At 40.1% G+C, this 24,446-nt stretch overlaps 1 protein-coding gene across 5 annotated transcripts in view; it reads left to right on the top strand.

Moving 5' to 3' along the window:
* Window positions 1-23,712, top strand: part of LOC148019111 (histone H2A deubiquitinase (DUF3755)) — a 64,836-nt gene extending 41,124 nt beyond the window's left edge. For 4 of the 5 annotated variants that reach the window (XM_087660616.1, XM_087660620.1, XM_087660615.1 and 1 more), the window contains one exon: window positions 23,575-23,711. In XM_087660616.1, the coding sequence (XP_087516742.1) occupies window positions 23,575-23,698 (124 nt within the window). In that variant the 3' untranslated portion in view covers window positions 23,699-23,711. Of the gene's footprint in view, window positions 1-2,125; window positions 2,233-23,574 lie in introns of all 5 variants that reach the window. The other variant, XM_087660618.1, reaches the window with a different exon arrangement.
* Window positions 23,713-24,446: the final 734 nt, after the last annotated feature.

The raw sequence follows: 24,446 nt of genomic DNA, 5'->3' as shown, positions 1-24,446 counted from the left end.
TAAGTTCATGCTTGTGGCATTTTGTTATATGTGAGCTCCAATTTCTGTGGCAATCGATTTTCATTTGTATTTCTGGGCTATGCCATTTGGTAAGTGTTATGTCACTCCTGTTAGTCATGCTGTTAGCTATGCATTCAGACTTGAGAAGGTATGACAGTTCAATAGACATTCAGACCTGAGGAGTCAGGTTGGTTCTGTTCACAGCAGCCTGCTTCCATTTATTTTCTGGTGATTACCTTGTTAACTTGAATGAACTTTTTATGTGCATCAGACAATAGCAGTTATGTCCCTCCCCTTTTGGAATGATATTCTTTCGGTAGGACTAGTCAAATACAAGGCAGTCAGTGAAACTGGCCTTCGGAAATTATCTAAAGGGAAATGATCATTAATTAACTTGTACACATGAAATAAACCAGTAAATAAACAAAAGACTGATTGAATTGGAGAGCTATAATGCTTTTCCAAGGTAGTCGACACGTGATAGTCCCCAAAGTTGAGCTCCCCTTATAATATTTCTTTATCATTATTCAAAGTTTAGATGAATGACAAGAGACCGAACAGTCTCTCAATGCCAATCATTCCCATCTGCCTTGTTCTTAATCAGCCAAGAGTTGTCTCCAACACGGTGTTCTCAATTGCTCTCATCGACCTTGACCAAATGCACAACAAATTCATTTGTTCACACTCTTATAAGTGTGATGCATAGGACACATTGTCGACAATGCAATTGACTTGCAAAGTGACATTGAAGGTGCAAATGTGTTACACAATAACCCCTAAAGATTGACTCCACTTAAGGTATTTCTTTACGATTGTTCAAAGCCTACATGAATGATAGGAGACCTATTGGCATAGACCAATAGTGTTTCAATGCCAATGATTTCCATGTGTCTTGCTCTTAACCAGCCTAGGCTTGTCTCCAATATAGTATTTTCAGTTGCTCTTGTGGGCCTTGACCAAATGTGTGACAATCAGTTCGTTCACACTCTAACAGATGTGATGCATATGCCATGCTATCCTCAGTCTAATTGACTTGCAAAAGTGACATGTGGTTCCACAATGTTATGCACTGTAAACAATGCATAATATGTACAAATCACGGTTCTTAACTAATGTGATTTGTTGTACAAAGCCTCAACTTTGTTAATGCATCAATTCCATTTCTTTACCCTAACCTTATCACATCCAATTCACTGTTAAATAGAGTAAATTCAGACTCATATTGCTACCATAACAAATCAGTATTCAATTCATGCTCAAAACCAAAGGATAATGGCTTTGATCCTTGCTATATGCATTCCATTAGGTTCTACCTTGCGTTTTTGTAATTTTCCTATTCATTTTTATGAGAAAAGAGCCGTAATCCCACTTTTGCTTATTCCAAATTAGTTACAAATGGTTGTATTTTCAGCGATTGCATGTGACATAAGTGATCCGTAGGTGCTCAATGGCATTGTCACCTTCAATATTGGTCTTGAACTAAGTTTAAAGTGTTCAAAAATGCTCACAAATATCTCAGCTTGTCAAATTCTAAAAAGCACAAGCAACATTTGAGCCAATTTTGTTGCATAGTCTTTGTGCAATCCCACTCATTCTCTCACAAACAAAAGGATTCCTCATCATGAAACAATGAGAAGTCACTTTTTTCATAGCCAAGTTGTCCAAAAAGTGCACAATGCTTCAGATCTCTGAGAAGAAGAGATAATCTCAATTTGTGTGTTCTTATAACTTTTTTTAAATTATATTTAGATCAAAATAAGCATAAACACCTAATGATTATGGAGTCATGGAGCTGTCCAATTGGTTTTCCAAGTGGAGAGAGAAAGAGCTGGTTTCACATATGTTGTTTTTAGATTATTTATAGCATGTGTGCACGTGCACGCATGTGTGTACACACACACACACAAATATATATATATATATATATATATATATATATATATATATATATATATATATATATATATATATATATATATATATATATATATATATATATATATATATATGAAAGAGAGAGAGAGAGAGAGAGAGAGAGAGAGAGAGAGAGAGAGAGAGAGAGAGAGAGAGAGAGAGAGAGAGATTGATTGACTCCAACAACCAAGAATGATGTAATGAAGTATAGGGAAGCATATAAAAGACTAAGATGTAACATGGCTCATTATCTTTTGGCCATTAATCTAATTTCCAATAGAGGAATTCTATTCTTGGATCTCTCGCTATAGCTAAGGGGTGAGTACCTTGTTGCACCATTATAAGAGATGTGTATTTTGCTACTGGCCACATTTTCATCATTATATTTCTTTTATATGAAATCCAAGTATTAGCTATGGCCTTGGTGATGGCTTTTGTTATATTTCTTGCTTCAAGTTGATATATTTCTTGTTGGGAAGGAACTGTCTTTTTTACATTGGTATTAGAACAAGGCTTTAATCTTGTTGCAAGGTAATTTTCTGGTTGAAATTTAGTTATAAACATTAAAGATAGATAATTAGAGGTGAAGGATTTGTCATAGGGTTTGGTTTCATTAAAACTGTGATTGGTTAGAGACTTCTGTAGTAAACTGTGACTGCTTTGAAGCTTCTTGGAAGAAGACTTGAAGAATTGACGGTCATGTTGCTGTTTTAGTAAGTCGTAATCTTTCTTGAGTTCATTTTTAGTGGTTCATGGACGAATGAGACTCCCAAACTTCAGTGGAGATGTAACGAGGATGTGAAATTTTGTTACTTTGTTTAGCATTTGATTAAAAGTTAATCGAATGTGCTAATGTGACTTGTATATGTTGAATGCAAGTTAATTATTTCAGTGTGGGACCCCGAACCTTGAAATATCAAATGATGCTAAACGTAAAAGTCATAATAAGTTATGTCAGACAAGTACTTAGTGGTATCTAATATTAGATTTTGGCTTAGACTAATTTATTGACTACTAATGTCAGTGGTGACATTAGAGACTAGGCATTAATTAATTAATTATTATTAGTCTAGGGGCTAATAATTGCTTAGGGATACTTGGAAGACAAATTGGCCTAGCAAATTTAATTATTGCTTAGTGGAATTATTTTTCAAGGCACTAGGATAATTATTAAGTTAATTTTCAAAATTAATATTCTGAAAAGTAATTTAACAAGCTAGATAATGTTGAAAAATGGGATTAGAAGGTTTCCACTTGGCAAAACTTGCCCATGCAAGTGGGATAAACGTTTTTGGGCATTGGTGAAAGTCTATTCCAACCATTGTGAGAGAGGAGGCTATTAGAGAGCGAGAAGATGCTACTGATATGATTTGCAACCACCAAGGATCATTCCTACATCAAGTGATAGTAGTTTGGAGCCCTCCAAGAGCAGGTGATAGCAGTCCAAGGTCCTTCTAGTGTAGGGAGCATGGTAGCTAATCCCCAAGCAAACCAAGGTCCGAATTGGTTTGAAGGCTTATTGGTTAGTTTTTACAACAAGAGGCATTTGGATTAGTGGAGAAGATTAGAGGATCTCAGTTGTACTCCATTAATTTGCAATAAAAGTTAAAGAAATACCGCAAAAGGGATGCCAATTTTGTGGCCAACAGGTTGTCCAATGTCCAAGATTGATTGGTAAATATTTGTGTTCAGTATTTCATTAATTATTGCTTGCTATAACTTAGTCATAATCAAGTTATTACCACCCTTTCCAAGAAGGAAGGCTAGTTTTAAGGTTCAAGGGCCTGGATACTATCGATTCTCTTGAATTGGTGGGCTTGAGGCACCTGATTGCAAGCTAGAAGCTTGTGCTAGTACTGAATTTGTGCTTAGTTGAGTAATTACAACGAGATGTCATCATATAGTGAGATGGAATCAAGCAATCATGATGCCTCTTAGTATGGACATTCACATGGGGAAGAAGGATTTACAATGCCTGATCTTGAGACTTGGACAAGGCTCTCATAATGGACAAGAAGCCTAAAAATGTTGCTATTGGTCAAGATACAGGGCCTTCAAGGCAAAATGATGCTAATGACCAGCAACGGGAAGAGTAACTTGATGATTAGTTCAAAAATTGAATGAGAACAATAGCAAAACTCTTTGTTGAATTAGCAAAGAATCCTCAGTTCACTTCATTTTTGAATGCTCCAATGAAGGACAATAAACGCAAGAAGAAGAAGTCATCTTCTATAACTTCGGGACAGTAAGATGTACCAAAGAAAATGTCAAAGCCTTCTCATGACGCTCCCAATGATACTTATGAAGAAAAAGTTGGTACCTACAGGGCTAGGTATGCAAATTCAAGGCCATCATGAAAGTGCCAATCCAATGGATTTTGGATAGTGGATATCCATACAATGATGGGGCAGCCAAGATATTTTGGTAGTAGCACTATTTTTCATGCAATGGTTGGACATGGATTGCATATGGAAATGTATGGCACAACTCCTTTTGGTATGCAACAACCTATACATGGTGTGCAAGGCTCAATGTATCTGGGTATGGCTGGTAATATGCATGATTCCATACATAGCAATGTTGGCATGATGTCAATGCATGAAGTGGTAAGTTTGGCAATGCATATATGTAGTCCACTGTGTTTGGGACTCATGGTATTAATGCTAGTCATGCAAATGCTCCATTTAGTGCTAGTCATGAGGAAAAATGTCTCTCGACTTGCATGAGGAAAATGTAGCTATTAATGTATGCAATGTATGGGAAAATGTATCTTTGTATGGTTGCTAATATACAAATTTCCATACACAATCACATTGCAATAGTCCAAAGTATGCAAACATAATGTTTCCTAATGCATTTGGTGCTTCTAGCATGTTAGGTACATGAGGGCTAGTCAACTGGATGCAATGTTGTATATTAGTTAAATTGGAATTGCAGCAATGTGAAAGTACAAAGGATCTCCATGCTCTAGAGAGACAAAGGCCTAGAACCTAGTGGAGGTTTCGAGAGGAGTGAAGTGAGAGGTAAAGTTTCCATGTGCTTCTTGGTGAAGTTTTAGCATTGTTTAATCTCTGATGGAGGCAATGGATGGAGGAGGGTGACTCGGCAAATTATCCTCAATGATGCACTTTACCTTAATGTGTTTAAGTTAGAGCTGACTTTGGATTGGATTCAATTATATTTAGCAAAGCATAGAAGGTCGAGAGTATTGCCTAATGCTCAAGGGGAAGGTTGCACTTTCCACTCCCCTAGTGACGGACAGCTTGGTTATGTAGTGGATCTCAGATATACTTGGCTTGCATCCAGGGTACTAAATGTTGATAGTATTTTTGCCATTGGGATCACTGTTCAGTGTACTAGTCATTGTAAGTTGGTACGCATATGATATTGTTTACATCTAGGCTCTGAAACTATACATTTGCAAGGTTACTAGCATGTATGGAATACATGGAATGTACATTTGGATACGATGTATATTTGCAAGGCATATATGGGATACATGGATGGTATGCAATGTACATTTGTAGGTGCTGCAAGAGAAGTACAATTGCATAAGTTACATGTGGTTTGCAATTGATGGTATACAATGGATATTAAAGGATCTTAGTTGTGTTCCATCCATTTGCAATAAAACTTAAAGAAATTCTGCAAAGGGCAACAACTTTAGGGCCAACAAGCTGTTCAATGTCCAAGATTGATTGGTAAATATTTTTGTTTCAGTATTTCATTAATTATTGCGCTATAATTAGGTTATAATCAGGTTATTACCACCCTTTCCAAGAAAGTATTGGCAATTTTCTACCTGCTGGTCACTTTGGATAGCATCTATCAAGCATGGCTAAAAACAAAAGAAAGGATCAAATTCTGGACCCTATAAATGAGGATGTAAAAGCATATCAATTAGAGCCAAATGGATCAAATATTGGCCTAAACCAACACCAAGATTTCAAAGGTGTAAGTGTAATAAATGCTCAAAACAGTCACTGAGAGAATGAAGCATTACATGCGTCTCAAGGTTCCAATGATTACCAACAAAACTATCTAAGGAGTTAAGTAGCATGAATGTGGGGATTCTTGGGAGAATACATTTGCTAAATAAGTTCATGGCAAAGATGGATAGTAGGTTTGATGAGCTGTCATTAAGGGTTTGGGTAGTAAAATGCAAGAACCTTAGCCTATTGTTGGCCCTATTCCAGTTCCACATGATCTATTTTCAACTCCACTACTTGATCCGACTATTTTTGAGAAGGGAGAACCATCTAAACTTAGAGACACATATCAGCCCAAGAACAAGTCTATGCCATAGTTCAATCAAAAAAATGATTCGAGGCATAACGAGAAATGTTTGTATGGGAGTACTCTATTAAGATTTCAAGCTCTTTCACCTTTGGGTTTGTGTGTACCCAACACTTAGCTGTTGTCCAGCTGTCTCCATATGCAGACATTGAATAAGTCGGTGACTCTAGGTTTACTCACAGTTAGTGTAGATGGTCAGTTAGACCTAAGTGTTGTATTCACTTCAGTTATGTGTGATTATGGAATAATGAGAAATGAGAGAAGATAGCACACTACTACTCTATGTTGCCTCAACCCTTCTCTAACTTTCAACATGGTATCAAAGCCATCTTAGATGGGTTCTCTGCAGCTTAACAAAGTGAAGAAGATCTGAAGATTGAAGAGACATGATCTCTGTGAAGAGGAGCAGGCTGCCATTGTTCATGCTGTTAGGTCATTTGTGTTTCTGTTTGCTATTGGAGTGTGCCTGGGTCTTGTCTGGAGCATTTGGAGGCTTCATTGACCACATTAGAGAGAGCATTGATCATCATTGTGATGGAGATTTGCTGAAACACACTCTAGGCTACCAGCGTGATTGTGCCTGCTGATGCAGGAGATTCCCTTGGCTGCAAATCAAGGTAACAAGCATTGGTTGAGATATCAAATGCTTGTAAACATACCTTGGAAGGTTGTTGAAGACCCTGGAGCTCTAATGCTTGCCTGGGAGCTCAGCTGCAGATTGTGAGATATAAAATTAAGTGCAGGCCTGTTATAAACAGGGAATAGGCAGCATACACTTGATCTTGGATGGAAACTAAAGCTATTTGACATGCCGTGTAGACCTCATTAAAGCATACATACATATATTCTTGAAGATATATGCATTATTTTTTCATGCCTTTGAGTTGCAATTTCTTGAAGAAAATACACATATCTGAGAGTTCATGGCAGGCTGAAAATCTGTCATAAACTGTTGGCAGCAAGCATTGGTTTATGTTGAAGCACTCCATGATTTTGGTTGGCTCCTGTGAGATATATGACTTGGCATATGTTTGGAGTTGAAAACAAATGTATTGACATGGCTTTGGCCGTTTATGAATAGTAAATGCATTGTATGACACTAGCTCTTGAAGACAGGACCTCTTTGGATGTTGAAATGATCATGTATTGATTTCCAGTTGTGGTGGCAATGGGCATATGTATATGACACTTTGAGGAGTTTTTGGGCTGAGATACACCTTGTTTTGACTGTGTTTGAGCTGGCTGCAACCTACAGGAAGGTTATTTGACTCTTGTACTTGTTGTACATGAATTATTTTGTGTCCAGATTGACATGTATGGACTCCCATATGTAGAGGTAATTGTCTGAAGTGTTGTAGGGGTGTTTTGAGGCATATATACTCGGTTTTTGGCTGGAAAAGTGCTGCTGGTCACTAAAAATTTCTGCTTGCAGATTGCTTGTCTATTTACTCTCACTTAGCTTGAATGCATGCTGAATATGCAGTGAATGCAGTTCAAGTAAACAGGTTGTAATACCTAGGTGGTTTGTCACTTGACAGGGATGTATGTGATAGGTATTTTGGACTGAAATATCGTTGATCTGAGTAGAGGTTGATGCTGAAAACTGTCATTGCATTGGAAGGCTGAAACTGATCAGTTAAGAAGCCTTGGTTTGCAGGTAGTCAGGCAGTGTTTGCAATATGGCAAATGCAGACAAAACCAACAACATAACTCAGATAGTGGGGGAAAAGCTTGATAGCAATAACTATGCCGTATGGAAGTTCTACATGGAGAACTTCCTGATAGGAAAATGATATTGGGATTTGGTAACGGGTGCTGAAGCTGAACCCGAGCTCCCAGAGAGGAATCCTGCAGCTGATCAGAGACGAGCATACCGAGCTTGGACGAAAGAGCACGTAGGGTTTTACGAAAGTGCCAGAATGATACAATTGAAGCAGAAATTCAATAATATGGACAGAAAGGGTAGGGCTATTCAGGACTATGTCATTGAAATCAAGACCATTGTGGACTAGTTAGCATCCATTGGTACACATGTAGAGGACGCAAACATGGTTGCAGTAGCATTAAATGGCTTGGGGCTTGAATATAAATCATTTGATTCTTCCGTATCTATGTGGACTGAAATGCTGGATTTTAATGAGCTTGTTGCATTGCTCATTCATGAGGAAGTTAAATTGGGATTGGCTACAGGTTCTAGCAGCTCTAAGAGCAAGGATGCTGTTTTTTATTTGAATCAATGCGGCCGTGGCAGCTGTGGTAGAGGTTATGGCTCTAGCAGTGGATCTCATCAGAATGTGTCTTATGGCAATAATAACCAGCAGGGTTCAAATGCAAGAGGAGGTGGAAATTTCAGAGACAGGGGGAGATCTAGCCCTAGAGGTAGAGGCTTCTAGCAGCCACAGAGGACCTCTGACAATCTTAACAAGGATAAGGATTGTCACTAATGTGGTAAGTACGGTCACATTGCCAAGGACTGCTGGAAGAAGGAGGGCAATCAAAAGGGCAAGTAGCATGGATATTATGCATCGTCCAGCCAGACAGAAGATGCGTCTGGGGATAGAGATTGTTTGCCATGACATATGTGAAAGACAAGGTTGCTGAGAAGTCTACTGAGGATGCAGTTTGGTATATTGATTCAGGAGTGTCGAATCATGTGACGCCTCATGGTGAATGGTTTACTGATATGGTATTTGACAGGAATGGCTATGTATGCACATGAGATGACATGCAGCATAGCATTGAGCATAAAGGCAGAGTACCTTTAGTGATTCATGATGGCAAAAAGGAGTTTGCATGATGTGTTGCATGTCCCGTCTATTACTAAAATTTTACTGTTTGAGGGTCAGATGACTGAGCAGAATTTGCAGGTTCAGTTTAATAAGCATGGATGCTTCATTAAAGAGTTTGGTAATGGCTGCAAATTGATTACTTGTGGAAATAAACAAGGCAGGATGTTCACTTTGGATGCCACTTTACCACAACTGAAATCAGCCATGTTTGCTCATGGCTCAGGCACAGCTAGAGACTTAGAAATGTGGCATAAGAGAGTGGGGCATGTTAATCTTCAACAGCTGCAAATGATGTAGAAGAATCAACTTGTAAGAGGTCTACCCAAGTTTGCATACACTGATATTGGTCATGTTTGCGATGCTTGTTAATTTGGTAAACAATCAAGGTTGCCTTTTGTCAAGCATGTACAGAATAGTATGTGACCGTTGCAGTTGATTCACTCTGATGTGTGGGGGCCAACCCATAATGCATCTATGGGAGATTCCAAATACTATGTGACATTCATTGATGACTTTAGCCGCTATACTTGGGTGTACATATTGAAAACAGACGAAGTGCTGGCTGTTTTTAAGCAGTTTAAGAAGTAGGTTGAGAAAAAAATTGATTGTTACATCTCTTTTTTGAGATCAGACAGCGGTGGGGAGTATGTATTACATGAGTTTGACAATTTTTTGGTTGAAAATGGCATACGTAGATAGCTTACATGCCGCTACATTCCATAGCAGAATGGAGTAGCTGAATGGGAGAACAGGGCATTGATGGAAGCTGCTCGTGCAATGATGAATGAGAAGAATATGTCACTCTATTATTGGGCTGAGGCTATTATGACAGCCATGTATATCTTGAACAGGACTCCCACTGTAGGCATTCATGATGTGACACCCTTTCAGAGGTTGTATGGTTATAAACCTGATGTCAGTCACATGAAAGTATTTGGGTGTATTGCTTATGTGCATGTTCCTGATGAGAAGCGAAAGAAGTTGGATCCAAAAGCACATAAGTGTATATTTATTGGTTATGCGCAAGAAAAAAAGGCATATAAATGTCATGATCTCTCTACACGGGAGACACTTGTGAGTAGGGATGTTATATTTGATGAGATGGCTACTTGGTATGCATCGCCTACAGTAGAACCGTCTGATATGCCTTCTGCACATGCTTCTATAGTTGATTTGCAGCAGAGTATTGCATTGACAGGTCGTAGTGTGACGAATGTATCTTCCTCTGTATCTCCATGGACAGGGAGATTGCATAGTTCTGGCTCACTGTCCACTGACACCACTATGTCAATGAGGGGAAGATATGATGTGATGGACAACAGAGCATAGAAACAGGGAACGACCGTTCCGGCCTATAGGAACGGTTTAACGCATTCCAGATCCTTGGAGGAGGTGAAACGGCCAGGGAACGTTCCCTGCCGTTCCCTGTTTGGAATGGCCGTTCCAGGCCTGTTGACAAAAAATTTACATTTTTCCACGTTTTTTCTTTTTGCTTGTATCACACTCCTTCTACCACATGTTCACCTATCTCCATTGCCTAATGTGCACACACTAATCTTTCTCTTTCTCTCTCTCTCATTGAATATTCAAAGTGTTAAGACAACCCACAAGCCAATTAGGAGTCCATGCAAAGCTCAAATTTGATGGATTATGAACTCTTACAAATCACAATTAAATTTCAGCCTATTCTCAATTCCAATGTAATCATCCATTTATATTGTCTAATTTCAAGGGAAACTAGAATAATTGGAGCAATTCATGAGCAATTTGGAGCTGTGGGGGTAATCGAGTCAATTTTGGGACATTTGGGTCAATTTGGAGCATTGAGGGGTATTGGGGCAATTAGAGGAACATTCTTTGGGGCAACGTGGTCATGCAGGGCATATTTGGGGCACTTAAGACGTGCTGTTTCCCCCCGTTCCCGTTCCCCCCGTTCTAGGGGGTCGCGTTTCCCGTTTCAAGTAACTATGCAACAAAGGGAAAGAAAAATTCTTAGAGGATGTATTTGGTATGATGACACCTGACATGATGACTTTAAGCTATGACTTAGTTGGTAGTCTAGACAGTGAACTTGGTATTCTGACTGTGTATACACGTGGTACTAGGTAGAGCAGGTACATTCCGCCTCATGAGAGGGGAATCGAGTAGTGCACCATAGCTCAGACACACGGAGAGGGTTAGGTATCTTGTTGATAGATTGACTTACAGTGGTTACTCTGCGAAGCATTATGCTTATATGACAAAGGTTATGGAAGTTAAGGAACCTGCCACTTATGCTGAAGCAGTGATGGATAAGAATTGGTACATAGTAGGGTTGTCTCCATACGTAGTATGGATTGATTCCCATATGGTACGATCCGAACAGTACGTATCCGTATGGTTTAGTACGAAAAAATGGACACTTTTTTGCCATTCTTCTTTAAGTCTACAATTTTCTTTTTTTCTTTCTCCCTTTTTTTTTCCTTCTTTCTTTCTTATTTCTCCCCCAAGCCTCTCTCTCAAGCTTCTCACACCCTCTTTTTCTCTCAAGCCTCTCCTCTCTCTCTCTCTCTCTCTCTCTCTCTCTCTCTCAGCCTTCTCTCTCTCATTTGCTAGAGATACAATCACCTCCCTCTTAGCCCACCTATTCAACAGGCCCACGTATTCAACAGGGCACTATGTGAAGGCTTCCCAGCCAATTGGTTAGCTAATACAACAGTACCAATCCTAAAGACCGGAGACCCCATAGTCTCCACAAACTACTCGATGGTCATGGTCAGCCATGTGTTGGCTAAGCTCTACGGATCCATCTTGGAGCATGAGCTAGGGAAATGGGCGGAGATACACCAACACCGGGCACGGGGTCAAGCCAGCTTTAGGAGAGGCTACTCTACACTTGACCTCATCCTCACACTCTGAGCCATCATTAAAGAGATCAAGGCACAGGGAAAACGGGTGTATTGCTGCTTTGTGGACTTCCACAAGGCCTTTGATACAGTTCCCCGAGCCAGACTCATGCAGAGACTGCAGGCACTTGAAGTCCTGGCAGAGATGAGATGGGGAATCGTCGCTCTACACGACTTTGTCACTGGACGGGTTTGAGCAGTAGAAGGCTGCCAAAGGAGATTATTAGCACTATTGGGGTAAAGTAGGGATGCCCTCTCTCCCCCACCCTGTTCGGGCTCTACATTGACGAGATATCAAATTGTGTGGACAGACTTAGAGGGGAGGGGTCTTGCCTGGGGCGGGGGGCACTGATACCCATGCTACTATATGCAAATGATATGGTTCTTCTCTCTAGCACGCCAGAGGGACTGCAGCGCCATCTAAACGCATTACGGACCTTCTGTCAGGACAGGGACCTCAGAATGAACCCGGGGAAAACCAAGATCATGGTATTCAACACATCCACCCAATGGATCCGCTGGTCAGTGGCCCCCCTTCAAATACGGAGAGGATATAGTCGAGGTGGTCCAAAAATATGTTTACCTCGGGGTCACATTCTTAGGGCCGAGATTCACCTTGAGGAAGGCCGCGGCGGACAGACTGACACGCGGCTACGTTGCCCTGGGATCCATGGAAAGCCAATGTGTACATCTACAATTTCAGAAGCCTCGGACAAAGCTATGGCTCTTTGATACCTTGGTCACACCAGCACTTCTATATGGGATCCTGATATGGGGGTCTAGCCTCCATACACGGTTTATGATCTCCCGACTCATTAGGAGTAAACCATCAGTACCACACGAGATCATGAGAGCAGAATTGGGAGCACCACCTATAATGGCAAAGGCCCTGCTGGTATGTTTGTACTCAGGCCTGGCTACAGCTACATGGGCTACACATGGACCACCTTCCGCCCCTACAATATAGTCTAGACTTCCCCCACTTGAAGATTAGCCGGGAGGAGTTGAACCGTGCCATCAGGGCGGATATTATTCAGCTACACGCAACCAGGACATGGGTTCTACGGGCCGAGGATCTAGGGAAGAAGATGGCCTTCTACCGAGAGCACCTCCTACACCTCACACCTCACACCTCACGGCTTCATTATACGTGTGAGATACATGGATGTACATTTGTCCCATGGGGTCCGAAGTGCCATCGCGCAACTTCGTATGTCATCACACCAGCTACGGATTGAGACAGGCATATACGGCGCGGACTCTCCCCCCCCAGAGGACAGGATCTGCCAACTCTGTCAGTTAGAGCCAAAGACAAAAGAACATTACATATGTAGATGCCCAGTGTACTACAAGATCAGAGGCCGCTTCCACTGTCTCCTCAAGGAGGGATTTGGGCCACTCTCCCAAACACTAGACTTCCTCGACCAGAAATGCCTCGGGCTCTTCCTCCTAGAGCTACGTTGACATAGAGATCATATTCTACGGGTCCGGGACCAAACAGCCGGGAACACACAGCGACGCACCCTCCAAGAGTTCTACAGACCCTCGGCAACCCCCTCTACAACGAGGACTGCAGCCAACCAACCAGTGGCCCCACCCTGAGGAGTCACCTTGGATAGAGCTACAGAGAGAGGCAGAGCTCGCCGCCCCCCACACCCAGTAGACCCACGTCCCCCTAGGAGACATCACCTACAGATACAATGGATACTATAGCGCCACCAAGGAGCCATACCTTGCCGCTTCAGCCTCTCCATGCTATACAGGCCCATGCAGGACATCTTAAGATGACCACGCTCCATGAGTAGTCCCACATTGCACTTGAAGTGCATCTAGATTGTATTGAGCCTATATGCCATTTTGTACCTACTCACCTAGTTCACCATAACACTAGATAGTAGCTTTACTGGGACTTGGAAAACTTCCCACACATTTTGTATGTAACCTTTTGGTCTCATAGGCCAACTTGGCCTTTTGTAGACGTTAATATAACTTTCTTTCTTTCTTTCTTTCTCTCTCTCTCTCTCTCTAGCCTCTTTCTCTCTCTCAACCATAATTGCACTAGTACCACGTACGAAAGGTTTGATACTATACCATACTTTAGGTACCTAGTACCATAAGGTACCAACTTAATGGATACATCTTTCCCATTCGAACTGCACTTCGGGATGAGCTAAATGCTCCTTATATTAATATGTTTCTTCCATGAGATTAGGTTATTCGAGATTCAAACAATTTCTCTCAACCTTCTCTCTCAAGCCCACACTTCTCTTATTTGTATGATCATGCATGTATGATATATCCACTCCCATCTATGTAGTTATAAGTTGTAGGTAGCGGTAGCGCATGTTGCGCACACAGCATTAGGTTTTGGCATGTTACCCTCAAGTACTCATCTTATATACTCTAATAGTATTGCTATTTAGGCTTGAAATATCTATTCTATTATCTTTAGTCCAAAATAATCAAGTTATTTTTTTTCGTACTAATATCGTATCGTACCTTAAAAAATCTTAAGGTACCATTTAGTCTTGTATTTTTTCATACCGTACCGTATCATACCTTTCATACTTGACAACTATGGTGCACAACTATGGATGAGGAAATAAATGCCTTGGCTGAAAATAGTACTTGGGATCTTGTTCCACTGCCAGATGGAAAAAAGACCATTGGTTGCAAATGGGTCTATAAGATTAAATGCAAGTCGGATGGTAGTGTAGAGAGGTATAAAGTGAGGCTGGTCGCTAAGGGTTATGCTCAATAGTATGGACTAGACTATGAAGAAACTTTTAGCCTTGTTGCCAAGATGGCAACCATACGAACAGTGATTGCATTGGCTGTTGTTAAAGATTGGAAATTGCAGCAAATGGATGTCAAGAATGCTTTCCTAAATGGTGACTTGGAAAAGGATGTTTATATGGATCAGCCCGAAGGATATGTATACCTTGAATTTCAGCATTATGTATGCAAGTTGAAAAAAGCATTGTATGGGCTGAAGTAGGCTTCGAGGACCTGGCATACAAGGATTGGTAATTACTTGCAGAGTTTGGGATTCACAGTTGGTAGGGTTAATCATAGGTATTCACGAAAAAGACAGACAAAGGCTTGGTAGTGTTGGTTATTTATGTGGATGATTTGATAATCACAGGTGATGATGAAAATGGTTTATGGCTGATGCAGAAACACTATGCCATGAAAATGCTAAAGTAGGCAGTAAATATGCATTTTACAGCCGTGTTATCAAGCTTTCCACGAAGCTCTTTTGGAACATGTGCATAGGCTATGCAACCAAACACCCGAAAGTAGTTAACATTGGGTTTCTTGCCATGCCAAGCTTCAAACGGGGTGATCGTCTTTAGTGCCTTAGTGGATGCACGATTCAACACATGATTTGCACACTGAAGACCTTCTAACCAAATATTATGAGGCAGCTCCTTGGTTTTGAGCATAATACAACGAGTGATCTCCATAAGTGTGTGATTCTTCCTTTTAGTAATACTATTCTGTTGAGGAGTCATTCTAATAGTGGTTTGATGTGTAATGCCATGATCAAGCAAATGTCTCAAAAGCACGAGACATGTACTTCCCCCCCTCTATCTGTGTGAAGTGTTTGCACTTTTAAGCCAGTTTCAGCCTCAAGCTTTACAACAAGATGTTTAAAAATGCATTAACACCTCAAATTTCGCTTTCAACCCATACATCCATGTATGCCAAGAGTAGTCATCAATAAATGTAACAAAGTAAAGATGACCTCCAAGTGCACATGTCTTCATGGGACCACAAACATCTGAGTGAATAAGCTGCAACTTCCGGATAGTGCGCACTATACCGTCCTTTTTGAAGGCAAGTCTATGCATCTTACCCAAAATACATCCCTCACACACATGAGGAGGTGAAGTCTCCACTGGAGGCAATGCATCTACCATATGACACCTCTGAAGGGTCATCAAACTCCCAAAACTCATATGTCCATAGCAGGCATGCCATAGCTCTGCATTCTGCATAGCGGGCGATAGAGTAGTGACTACGAGAGCATCATGAGACTGTGCACCATAGGTATCCAACAAAAACAAACCCTTATAAGTTATAATAGTCTGAGTGCATAATCCATCTCTTTGTCTTTGACAATGCATTTGTCATCCTCAAAGATGGTCTAAAGCCATGCTTGTTAAAAGCAGAGATAGACAACAAGTTCTTTGTAATACCAAGCAGAAACAAGAGATCTAGAAGCAGGAAGTTCGAACCATCTCTAGCAATAGTAGTGATTGTCCCAATGCCACAAACATCATAGCTGCTGCTGTTCGCATATGTAATATGCTTCCCAGCAGAGGCTAAATGTAAAGAGGAAAACAAACACTTCCTAGAAGTGATGTGCTTTGAAGCTCCACTGTCAAAATACAATGTTTGTTGCATTTCAGGAGCATTAAATGTTGAAGCAACCATTGAAGTATCATAACTACATGCCAGAAATACATAGTCCTCCACAAAGTTGGTTGAAGCATCACCATTAGTACATCTGCTAGCTGATGTCTCTTGGACAGTGAAACTGGAGTCATTTTTCTTCTCTTTGGCTAATCTCTTATGGCATTCATCAATATAGTGACCTAGCTTATTGCAATAATGACATTTCCCCTTCTTTTGAGACTTTTCTATGTTTTAGAAAGCCTTATTTAATGGCTGTCCAGCATCATCTTTTGTTGATCTTTTACATTTTGCTTGACTTTTTCTTTGCCTTTGACCTTGGAAAGCATAGCCACATCTCTTGAACACAATATAACATTCTTACGAGTTTGTTTCTCTTGCACGAAGTGGCCTTCCAACTCCACAAATGTAAGGGGTTGCCCTTCCCCCCTCAAAGACAACATCAAAGAGGTGTGGAAACCAAAATATGACTCTAGAAGAGAGTTCAGTGTGATGTTTACCAATTCAGCATTCTGGATGATTTCATCCACATTAAGTAGTTGCTTGCGCAAATCTTGTATGTGAGTAAGGTGATTTGTCATGCTATCACCCTCATCCATGTATACATTAGCCAACTCTCTACGGAGACAAGATATTCTAGTCTTGTTACATGCTGCAAGCATAAGCTTAAGTACATCCCATGCTGATTTTGAGTTCTTACAAGACCAGATGTATGAAATGATCGATCTTTTCATTGACAAGGCAATCAAAGAAAGCACCTGTGTATCTTTTGATTCCCATCTCCTCTGATCCTTAGTAGGAGGGAGACGAGGGGCAGCAGCATCAACAGCCTGTCCTCTAGCGTTATGTTGAGGGGTTTTAGGTGCAAGACCTCTTGGTCTCTGCAAATCACCTATAACATAGTCCCCAAGTCCTTGGCTACAAGGAGGTTGCGGACCATAAAACACCACAACGGGTAGTTTGATCCATCAAGTTTGTCATCTTGAGTGAGGATACCAAGGATGTTGCTTTGATCATTTGTCCCTTGACATGCCATGTTGTCAATAATGGACAAAAGTCTACAGCCAAATACTTATTTGTTGAAGTATAGATTGTACTTCTCAGAGTACCAAAAATCCCGTCCGGATTATGCAACAAGTATCAAACTATCACACAGATACCTAAGTGTGTCCAATTTGACCCAAATCAGCACTCAACCAAGAAATAACAGCAATGCACTGTTGTACCACACCTGCCTCGTAATATATACCCTCAAAAGTACAAATTACAGCAACTTAATACCGATTCGTACCAAAATTGATTGCATTTTTTCAAATTTTTTTGCTCAATTTGACTATAGAAGCAATTAAATGCTATTGTACTGCTTGTTTGCTGCTTTGGAATGCGTGTTGGGTAAAAGCCCCAATTTTCTTCTTAAAAGTAAAAAAAAGTGAAGAAATTTGTACCTTATTGCTTGAATTTTTGCAAGAATGTCACCTCGAGGTGTGTGCCCACAATGTACAACAGCTAGAATCTACCTCGTGATGCATGACAGAGCCTCTAGGGCAAAAGGCCCCAAATTTCTTTCACAATTGTTGATGAAATTATGCAATGTTGGCGTTTCCAATGAATATTCGCACGTGAGATTGCAAATCAAGCAAATGCCCCAAAATTGGTTGTCAATTTGAACTCTGGGAGCAAAAATTGACAAAAGCTCCAAGTTTTGGGTGGCATGAGCTGAGATGCGGAAAGAGATGGCCAAAATGGATGGGAAATGGCAAAATTTTTGAAAAACCCCAAATCTGAAAATTAGAGTTTTTGCACCTTTCAGGGTTTGCAAAAAATTGCAGGTTGGCTTGAGAATATGGCAAGCAGAGGTGAGAAAATAAGGGGCAAAGCTGAAAACAGCAGTAGCTCCTCCAAAACAGTAGCTCCTCGGGCTATGTGCGGGTTGTTTACATGATTGCCCGTAGAGTTGGCTAATAGCAACATGACCTTAGGCGGGGCGGCACCAACTGACGGTGGCTGAATTGAATCCGCACGTAGAACTTGCTCTGATACCAAATGTTGGAAAATGATAGCCAGTTATGGAGGAGAGAAAAGAGAGACAATGAGAGTATAGTGAAGCAAAAGAGTAGAGTGTACTCGTTGAAGTGAAAGAATTAGAATGAAAGGTACAAGATAGGTCTAAGATAGACCTAGCTCTAACTCAACTAGAATTAATTGACTCTAACTCTAACTCTAAGAGTGGTGACATAACTTATAACTTTAGTTGTGTTCACACTAAGAATTGAAAAAGAACTAAAGGATAAACATTGGCACTGCCCATGGAATTGGCAAATTCTAACATTTATGGGCTTGATTTACATCTTTCTTCGGAGATAGGTGCCACGAAGCCCAAGACTATGCATGAGGCATATCAGCCAACTAAAAGATATAGCCAAAAGTATTGTAGAGACATGTCTGCTTTTTAGCCTAAATTTGGGGAAAACATTTCTTCAAATCAGTCCTTAAGGTTGGGACAGTAATTCAGCTAGCAAAGAGAATCATTTAGACAATAAGAAAGGTTTCAAAACTCTTACAACAAAGTTTCAACTTTTCTTACAATTTATGGTGCAAAACATGAAATGATTCCTAGACTAGTGCTGAAATAAAATCAGATTTTAAAAGGGCAGACTTTGATGGAAAACCGACAACCAATAATGCACAAGCGAACATGTAACTAATGACAAGCTGAAAGAGATTTATGCCAAAGGTTTGGGTTTCAAGTGTGGAGAGAGGTGGACCCTTGACCGTAAGGCAAAATGCAAATTAAAGAGTGGTCCCAAACATCCTTCAAGCATCGCATCTTGCAAGAAATGCACTCCTTACTATTAGTGGGACACCATGGGCTGTTCAAGACATTTGATACTATCCATTAGAGCTTTTATTAAAAGGGCATTTGGCAAGATGTTAAAGATTATGTCATGCAATGTTTACTGTGTTAAAAAAATAAAGATTTCATGCTTCTACTCAGTGGATTGCTTCAGCTATTACCTATTCCTCAAGGGAACTGGATTGATATAAGCATGGATTTTATCACGGGATTGCTTACAACAATGAAGCATTGATGGAGTAGCATTTATGTGGTTGTTGACCAGTTAACGAAATTAGTCTATTTCATCCAAACTAAGGTCCAATTTCTGCCAAATAAGTGGTTTGATCAGCTTATGGAGAGTGTGTTGAAGCTTCATGGGATATCATGAAAGATAGTATCCGATCGTGATATTAGATTTATGGGCAATTTTTGGCAAAGTATATTCTCTTTTATGGGCACCAAATTGACTCCTAGTACGGCATATCACTCCTCAATAGATGGGCAAATGGAGTGCATCAATAAGTGTTTAGAAGTTTATCCTTATCACTTTTGCTATGATACTTAAGCTTCTTAGGACCAATGGTTACATTTGTTTGAATTTTTCTATAATAATACTCATCATATGAGCACTGGTATGTTGCCATTCGAAGCGCCATATAGTTACAAAGTGCAAATACCTTCCACTCTTTTCCATGATGAAGTGAATTCATAAGCTAAGTTGAACTCGAGAAGATGGAAGGTTTGATGAGTCAATGCAAGAACAATATTTGCAAAGCTCAAGATGTCATGAAGGCTTATGTGGATGAGAAAAGAAGACTATTGGAATTTGAAGAAGGTGATTGGTATTTTCTCAAGGTGCCTATGTCTAGGTATACATCCTTAAAAGGTGGTCATAACAAGTTGGCTCATTGGTTTTATGGTTCTTATCAAATCCTCTAGAGAGTTTGAGAGCTTGCATATAAGTTTGAGTTGTCTGCTTCAACACGCATTCATGATATCTTCCATGTCTTTTAATTAAAGAAGTATTCAGGTCCAACCATTCAAGTTTTGGAAGAATTCCCTCCCATGGATGAAGATGTGGTCTCATCATCTATGAGCCCAAAAGAGTCATCGGAAAGCGAGAGCAAGTGTTGAGGAACCAAACATTCGTGGAATACCTTATTAAATGACAGGGTTTACCTATTGAAAAGTCTACATGATAATCATTCTCATATCTTGATTCCTTTCCTTGGCTTTTACATGAAGACCAGTGAATTTCTAAATAGCTTGCTGCATTAAATTTTTGTTGCAAATTAAATTGCCCCAACTTGGTCAAAAGGTCATCTCTATGAATGAAGAAGCTTTATATGCTATTTATTCTGTATGGTGCTTATTTTCTAATGACACCTCATTTGCTGGATTTGGACATGGATATCTGAAGTTATGGCATTTTTCCTTCCAACCACCCTGACTGGATAGCCATAGCAGTTTGCAGTTCTTTCACTTCTTGTAATTCTTGCTTCAAGGGGGATCTACTTTAGATTATGGGCTTCATTCTTAGCATGGATCTACATCCTCTAAAGTTCTTTTGTATTTACCATTGATATCACTTCCAATCTTTGAGGACAAAGCCTTTTTAGGCCGGGTAGACTTGTAATGAAGCATAGGCTTAGGGAAGAGTATAAAGGGCTGAGATGTTACATTGCTCATTATTGTTTTTCCATTAATTAATTTCCCGATTGAGGACTCCTATTCTTGGACCTCCCACCATAGCTAAGGGGTGAGTACCTTACTCCACTATTGCAAGAGGTGTGTATCTTGTTGCCAGCCACATTTCCATCATTGTATTTCTCTCATATGAAATCTGAGTACTAGCTATGACCACCTTGGTTATGGCCTTTGTCATATTTCTTGGTTTAGTTTGATATATTTCTTGTTAGGAAGAAACTTTCTTACAAATGAGGGTATGGGCTACCAAGAAGGGAGAAGAGGAGCTGAAAATGGCAGCATGTCCCTTGCTAGATGTGCTAATTTGACAATGGGCCTGCTTGTTTAAATCACAATGGGGCTGCTTGTCATTTTAAAAGCTGCTCATTGGGCGAAAGTTTTAGTATAACTTGATTCTAGGGTGCAAACTTTAGATTTAACATTGCATCTCATTCCTTTTGTGCTGTTCTTGTACCGCATATCCTATACACTCGTCCATGGCATGTCTGATGTCAAATTCTTGCACCGATGGTGCAATGATCACCATGCCAAAGCTAGGGGTATGGGAATTGGTGTTCATTGGAATTAAATAATTAAGTTTGTTTTTCATTTTAGTGATGTTGAATTAACTTTTTCCAAATCATGTTATGCCAGTTTTGCAGTGCTCCTTATATGAGAAGGGTTTACATGCTGTCCTCAATAAGCGCTATTCTTTTAACAATAAGCGCTATTCTTTTAACAGACTTCTTTTTGAATAGTCCCATGCAGAACTAGTAACTAGAACATGAACTGAGACCAGGTTCAAATGTTTGGAGTTCTCTTTTTCATGGACTGCATTGCCTTCATTGAAGTGCTGGAAATTTCCTTGCATGGCTAAGGTCTGGACTTAAATCTATCATGCAGCTTGTCCATTCTTGAAATTGTGGTGTGTGTAGGAATATTGAGTTCCAACTATAATGGCACACGTGTGTACTGCAGTGGTGTTAAACAAGGGATAACTGATGATTTGCTTCTTGGATTATGTTCAACAGCATGTCGTTGAGTAGCTTGCCTTGCACTACTTTAAGATGTAATAAGCAGGGTTGCTTTCATGTAATGCCATCCCTGAGCTAGAGATGGGGAAACACATCCTCATGCCACACCTTTTATTAAATATCGATTTGCGTATGAGATTTTACTGTTATGAGCATTGATTTGAAGATTCCCAAGGTTGACCAGAACAGGTGGAAAGCAATCTGACTCTTTTTTGGTAGTAGACTTATCTCAAAGGGCATCACCACAAGCATTCAATGTGCTGATCTTCTTGAACCGCTTTACTGGCAAAGATTAAGGAAGAAAACTTAAACAACATACATGATCCATCAAAATTAGGGCCCAGAATGTCCACATGCAAAAAGGTCATAACATGCAAGGTATTGCCCAACTTGACACTTGGGGCTTCGAATTTGCCAATACAGGAACTTGGAAAGGAGAACACTAATACAACAACTTTGATGCCACCATCCTATGGATGATGTTATCTATAGCACTTTCCTTTGGGTTCCAAGTTTGTCAATGGGAAAATTCAGGAAGAAGGGGGATAATCAACAAAGCTCAAGGCTGCCTGGATCACGCTGACCTGTCTTGGATACAGGAGCCATGTTGATCTTTTGCCCCTAGAGCCTAAATATACTCCGCATGAACAACCATACTTCTATACTATGATATGTGAAATGAAAGTTTCCATTGCAGCTTCATTGCAACTGCACACTAGATATTTATTGCTGAGACTGCCGAATTATGCCTGATGCAGCTAAATATACTTGGAACATAGTTTCATACTCGTATGCCAATGCGTTTGCTTCACGTTAAAAACCATGAAGCTCATTGACCTACCATCTAACATTAGTGAACCAAGGCCTTGTTAAAGAGTCAACCCTATTCAGGGTGACTGGAAATTAATCAAGTGAACCCATAGGCCAAGTTAAGAATAAAGTACAGAGTTCTACTCCATGCTGAAAGTGGCTCATACCTGCCCATATGGTTGCTTCACTGTCACACACATCCATTCAGCTCTAAGGAGGGGTAAAGCAGAAACATGTGTCCCCTAGCAGCTTGTCCAAAGTAGGTTCTGAATATGAATGGCTTGTGCTTAAATGCATGTCTTTGTCTATTGGCCTCTTGTCCATACAGTGGATGTACAAGTTTCATACCTACATTCTTTGTGACCTGGAGTTATATTCATCAGCAAATTGACAATTTTCTGTACACCAATTACAGTCTTGCATCACTTGCTTCAGCAATCTTGTGCTTGTGCAACAGCTTCATCCATTGCACAATCCAAGTTTCAGTTACAACCATTCGACAAAAGAGCCTTGGACATGTCCACCTATGTACTCTCTTTGTGCACATGATCATAAGAAATAGTCTATGTTTTAAGAAGCTTCAAGACAAAAAGCATGGTGACTTGATCGAATAATGGTATGACAGCAATGTTTTGCAAAGTAGCTGCTTGGGTTTAAACAACTTTTCTGTATTGCAGAGCTGAAAGTCATTTTATAGTTACTCTGTTAGTAGAAAATGTCAAGTTTGACATTGATGAAGACTTTGAATTTGAAAAACGAAGTCAAATCATGTGGGCGCATTTTTGTTCCTGTGTATGCTAGCTGCAAATATATACAGCAAAGCTTTTATTCAATATGTTGTCATAAATCCAGTTAGCAATGTGCTCTGCTGACTCGTGGTTCTCCTGGTGTTGTTTTGTTTGTAGCATCAAAGAAATGCCAGGTATTATTAATCAGATGCCTCCACTTCCAGTGGTGTTAAATAGGGAACTAATAGATGCTCTACTACCACCAAAGTCAAGCTCGCAAACATCGTCAATGCCTACTTGAGAGATGTACTTCATATGTCACAAGATTGTTTTTCTGTACATTATTCATTTCACCTGGTATTTCAGTGTCAGTGATTTACTGATCAAGAAACTTTGGACTCCACACTGCCATGGCCTAAACCATCAGCTGATTGTGAACCTAGTAAAGGCTAGAATCTGGCAGATCATAAGAGCTAGTAGCAGTAATGTGACTTACGGATATGTACCACCTGGGTCCATGTTAACATAAGAGCTAGTAGCAGTAATGTGACTTACGGATATGTACCACCTGGGTCCATGTTAACATATCTGATTGAGTCGAGTTAGTTACACTCTCTTCCTTGTACACGCTCATTTTCAAAAGAGTCAAGCTAGTTAATCTCTTCCCTGTACACGCTCAGTTGTATGATGATTTGAGACATCTCACGGGATATACTGAGTTTCCTTGTTACATCCTCAACTGGTGACACGCCTTTTGTAAATGACTTCTATTAACAAGGCTACCACATGTATGACATGCTAGACAATGGGAACATATATTTAGGTGAGGGCACAAGAGTGTGGCACATTCAAGATCTTCAAGCTTGCTGCTCTCTACATCACATGCAACCGGTTGTGCAGTGATTTTATATATCTCATGAGAAGTTCCTTATTACATTCCAAGAACTGGCAGAAATATTTTGTAAATGAATTCCTCTGGATTCTTTGACAATGTTATGGTCAGATCAATGTACAACTCTTAAAGCAGTCATCTCATGAAACTAGTATAT

The sequence above is a fragment of the Lygodium microphyllum genome, chromosome 20, assembly GCF_053477565.2.
Source record: "Lygodium microphyllum isolate KBCC chromosome 20, Lygodium_microphyllum_v1.1.10, whole genome shotgun sequence".
Taxonomy (NCBI): domain Eukaryota; kingdom Viridiplantae; phylum Streptophyta; class Polypodiopsida; order Schizaeales; family Lygodiaceae; genus Lygodium; species Lygodium microphyllum.
Note: the sequence above shows the minus strand (reverse complement) of the source record. Positions and strands in the feature narration are given on the sequence as shown.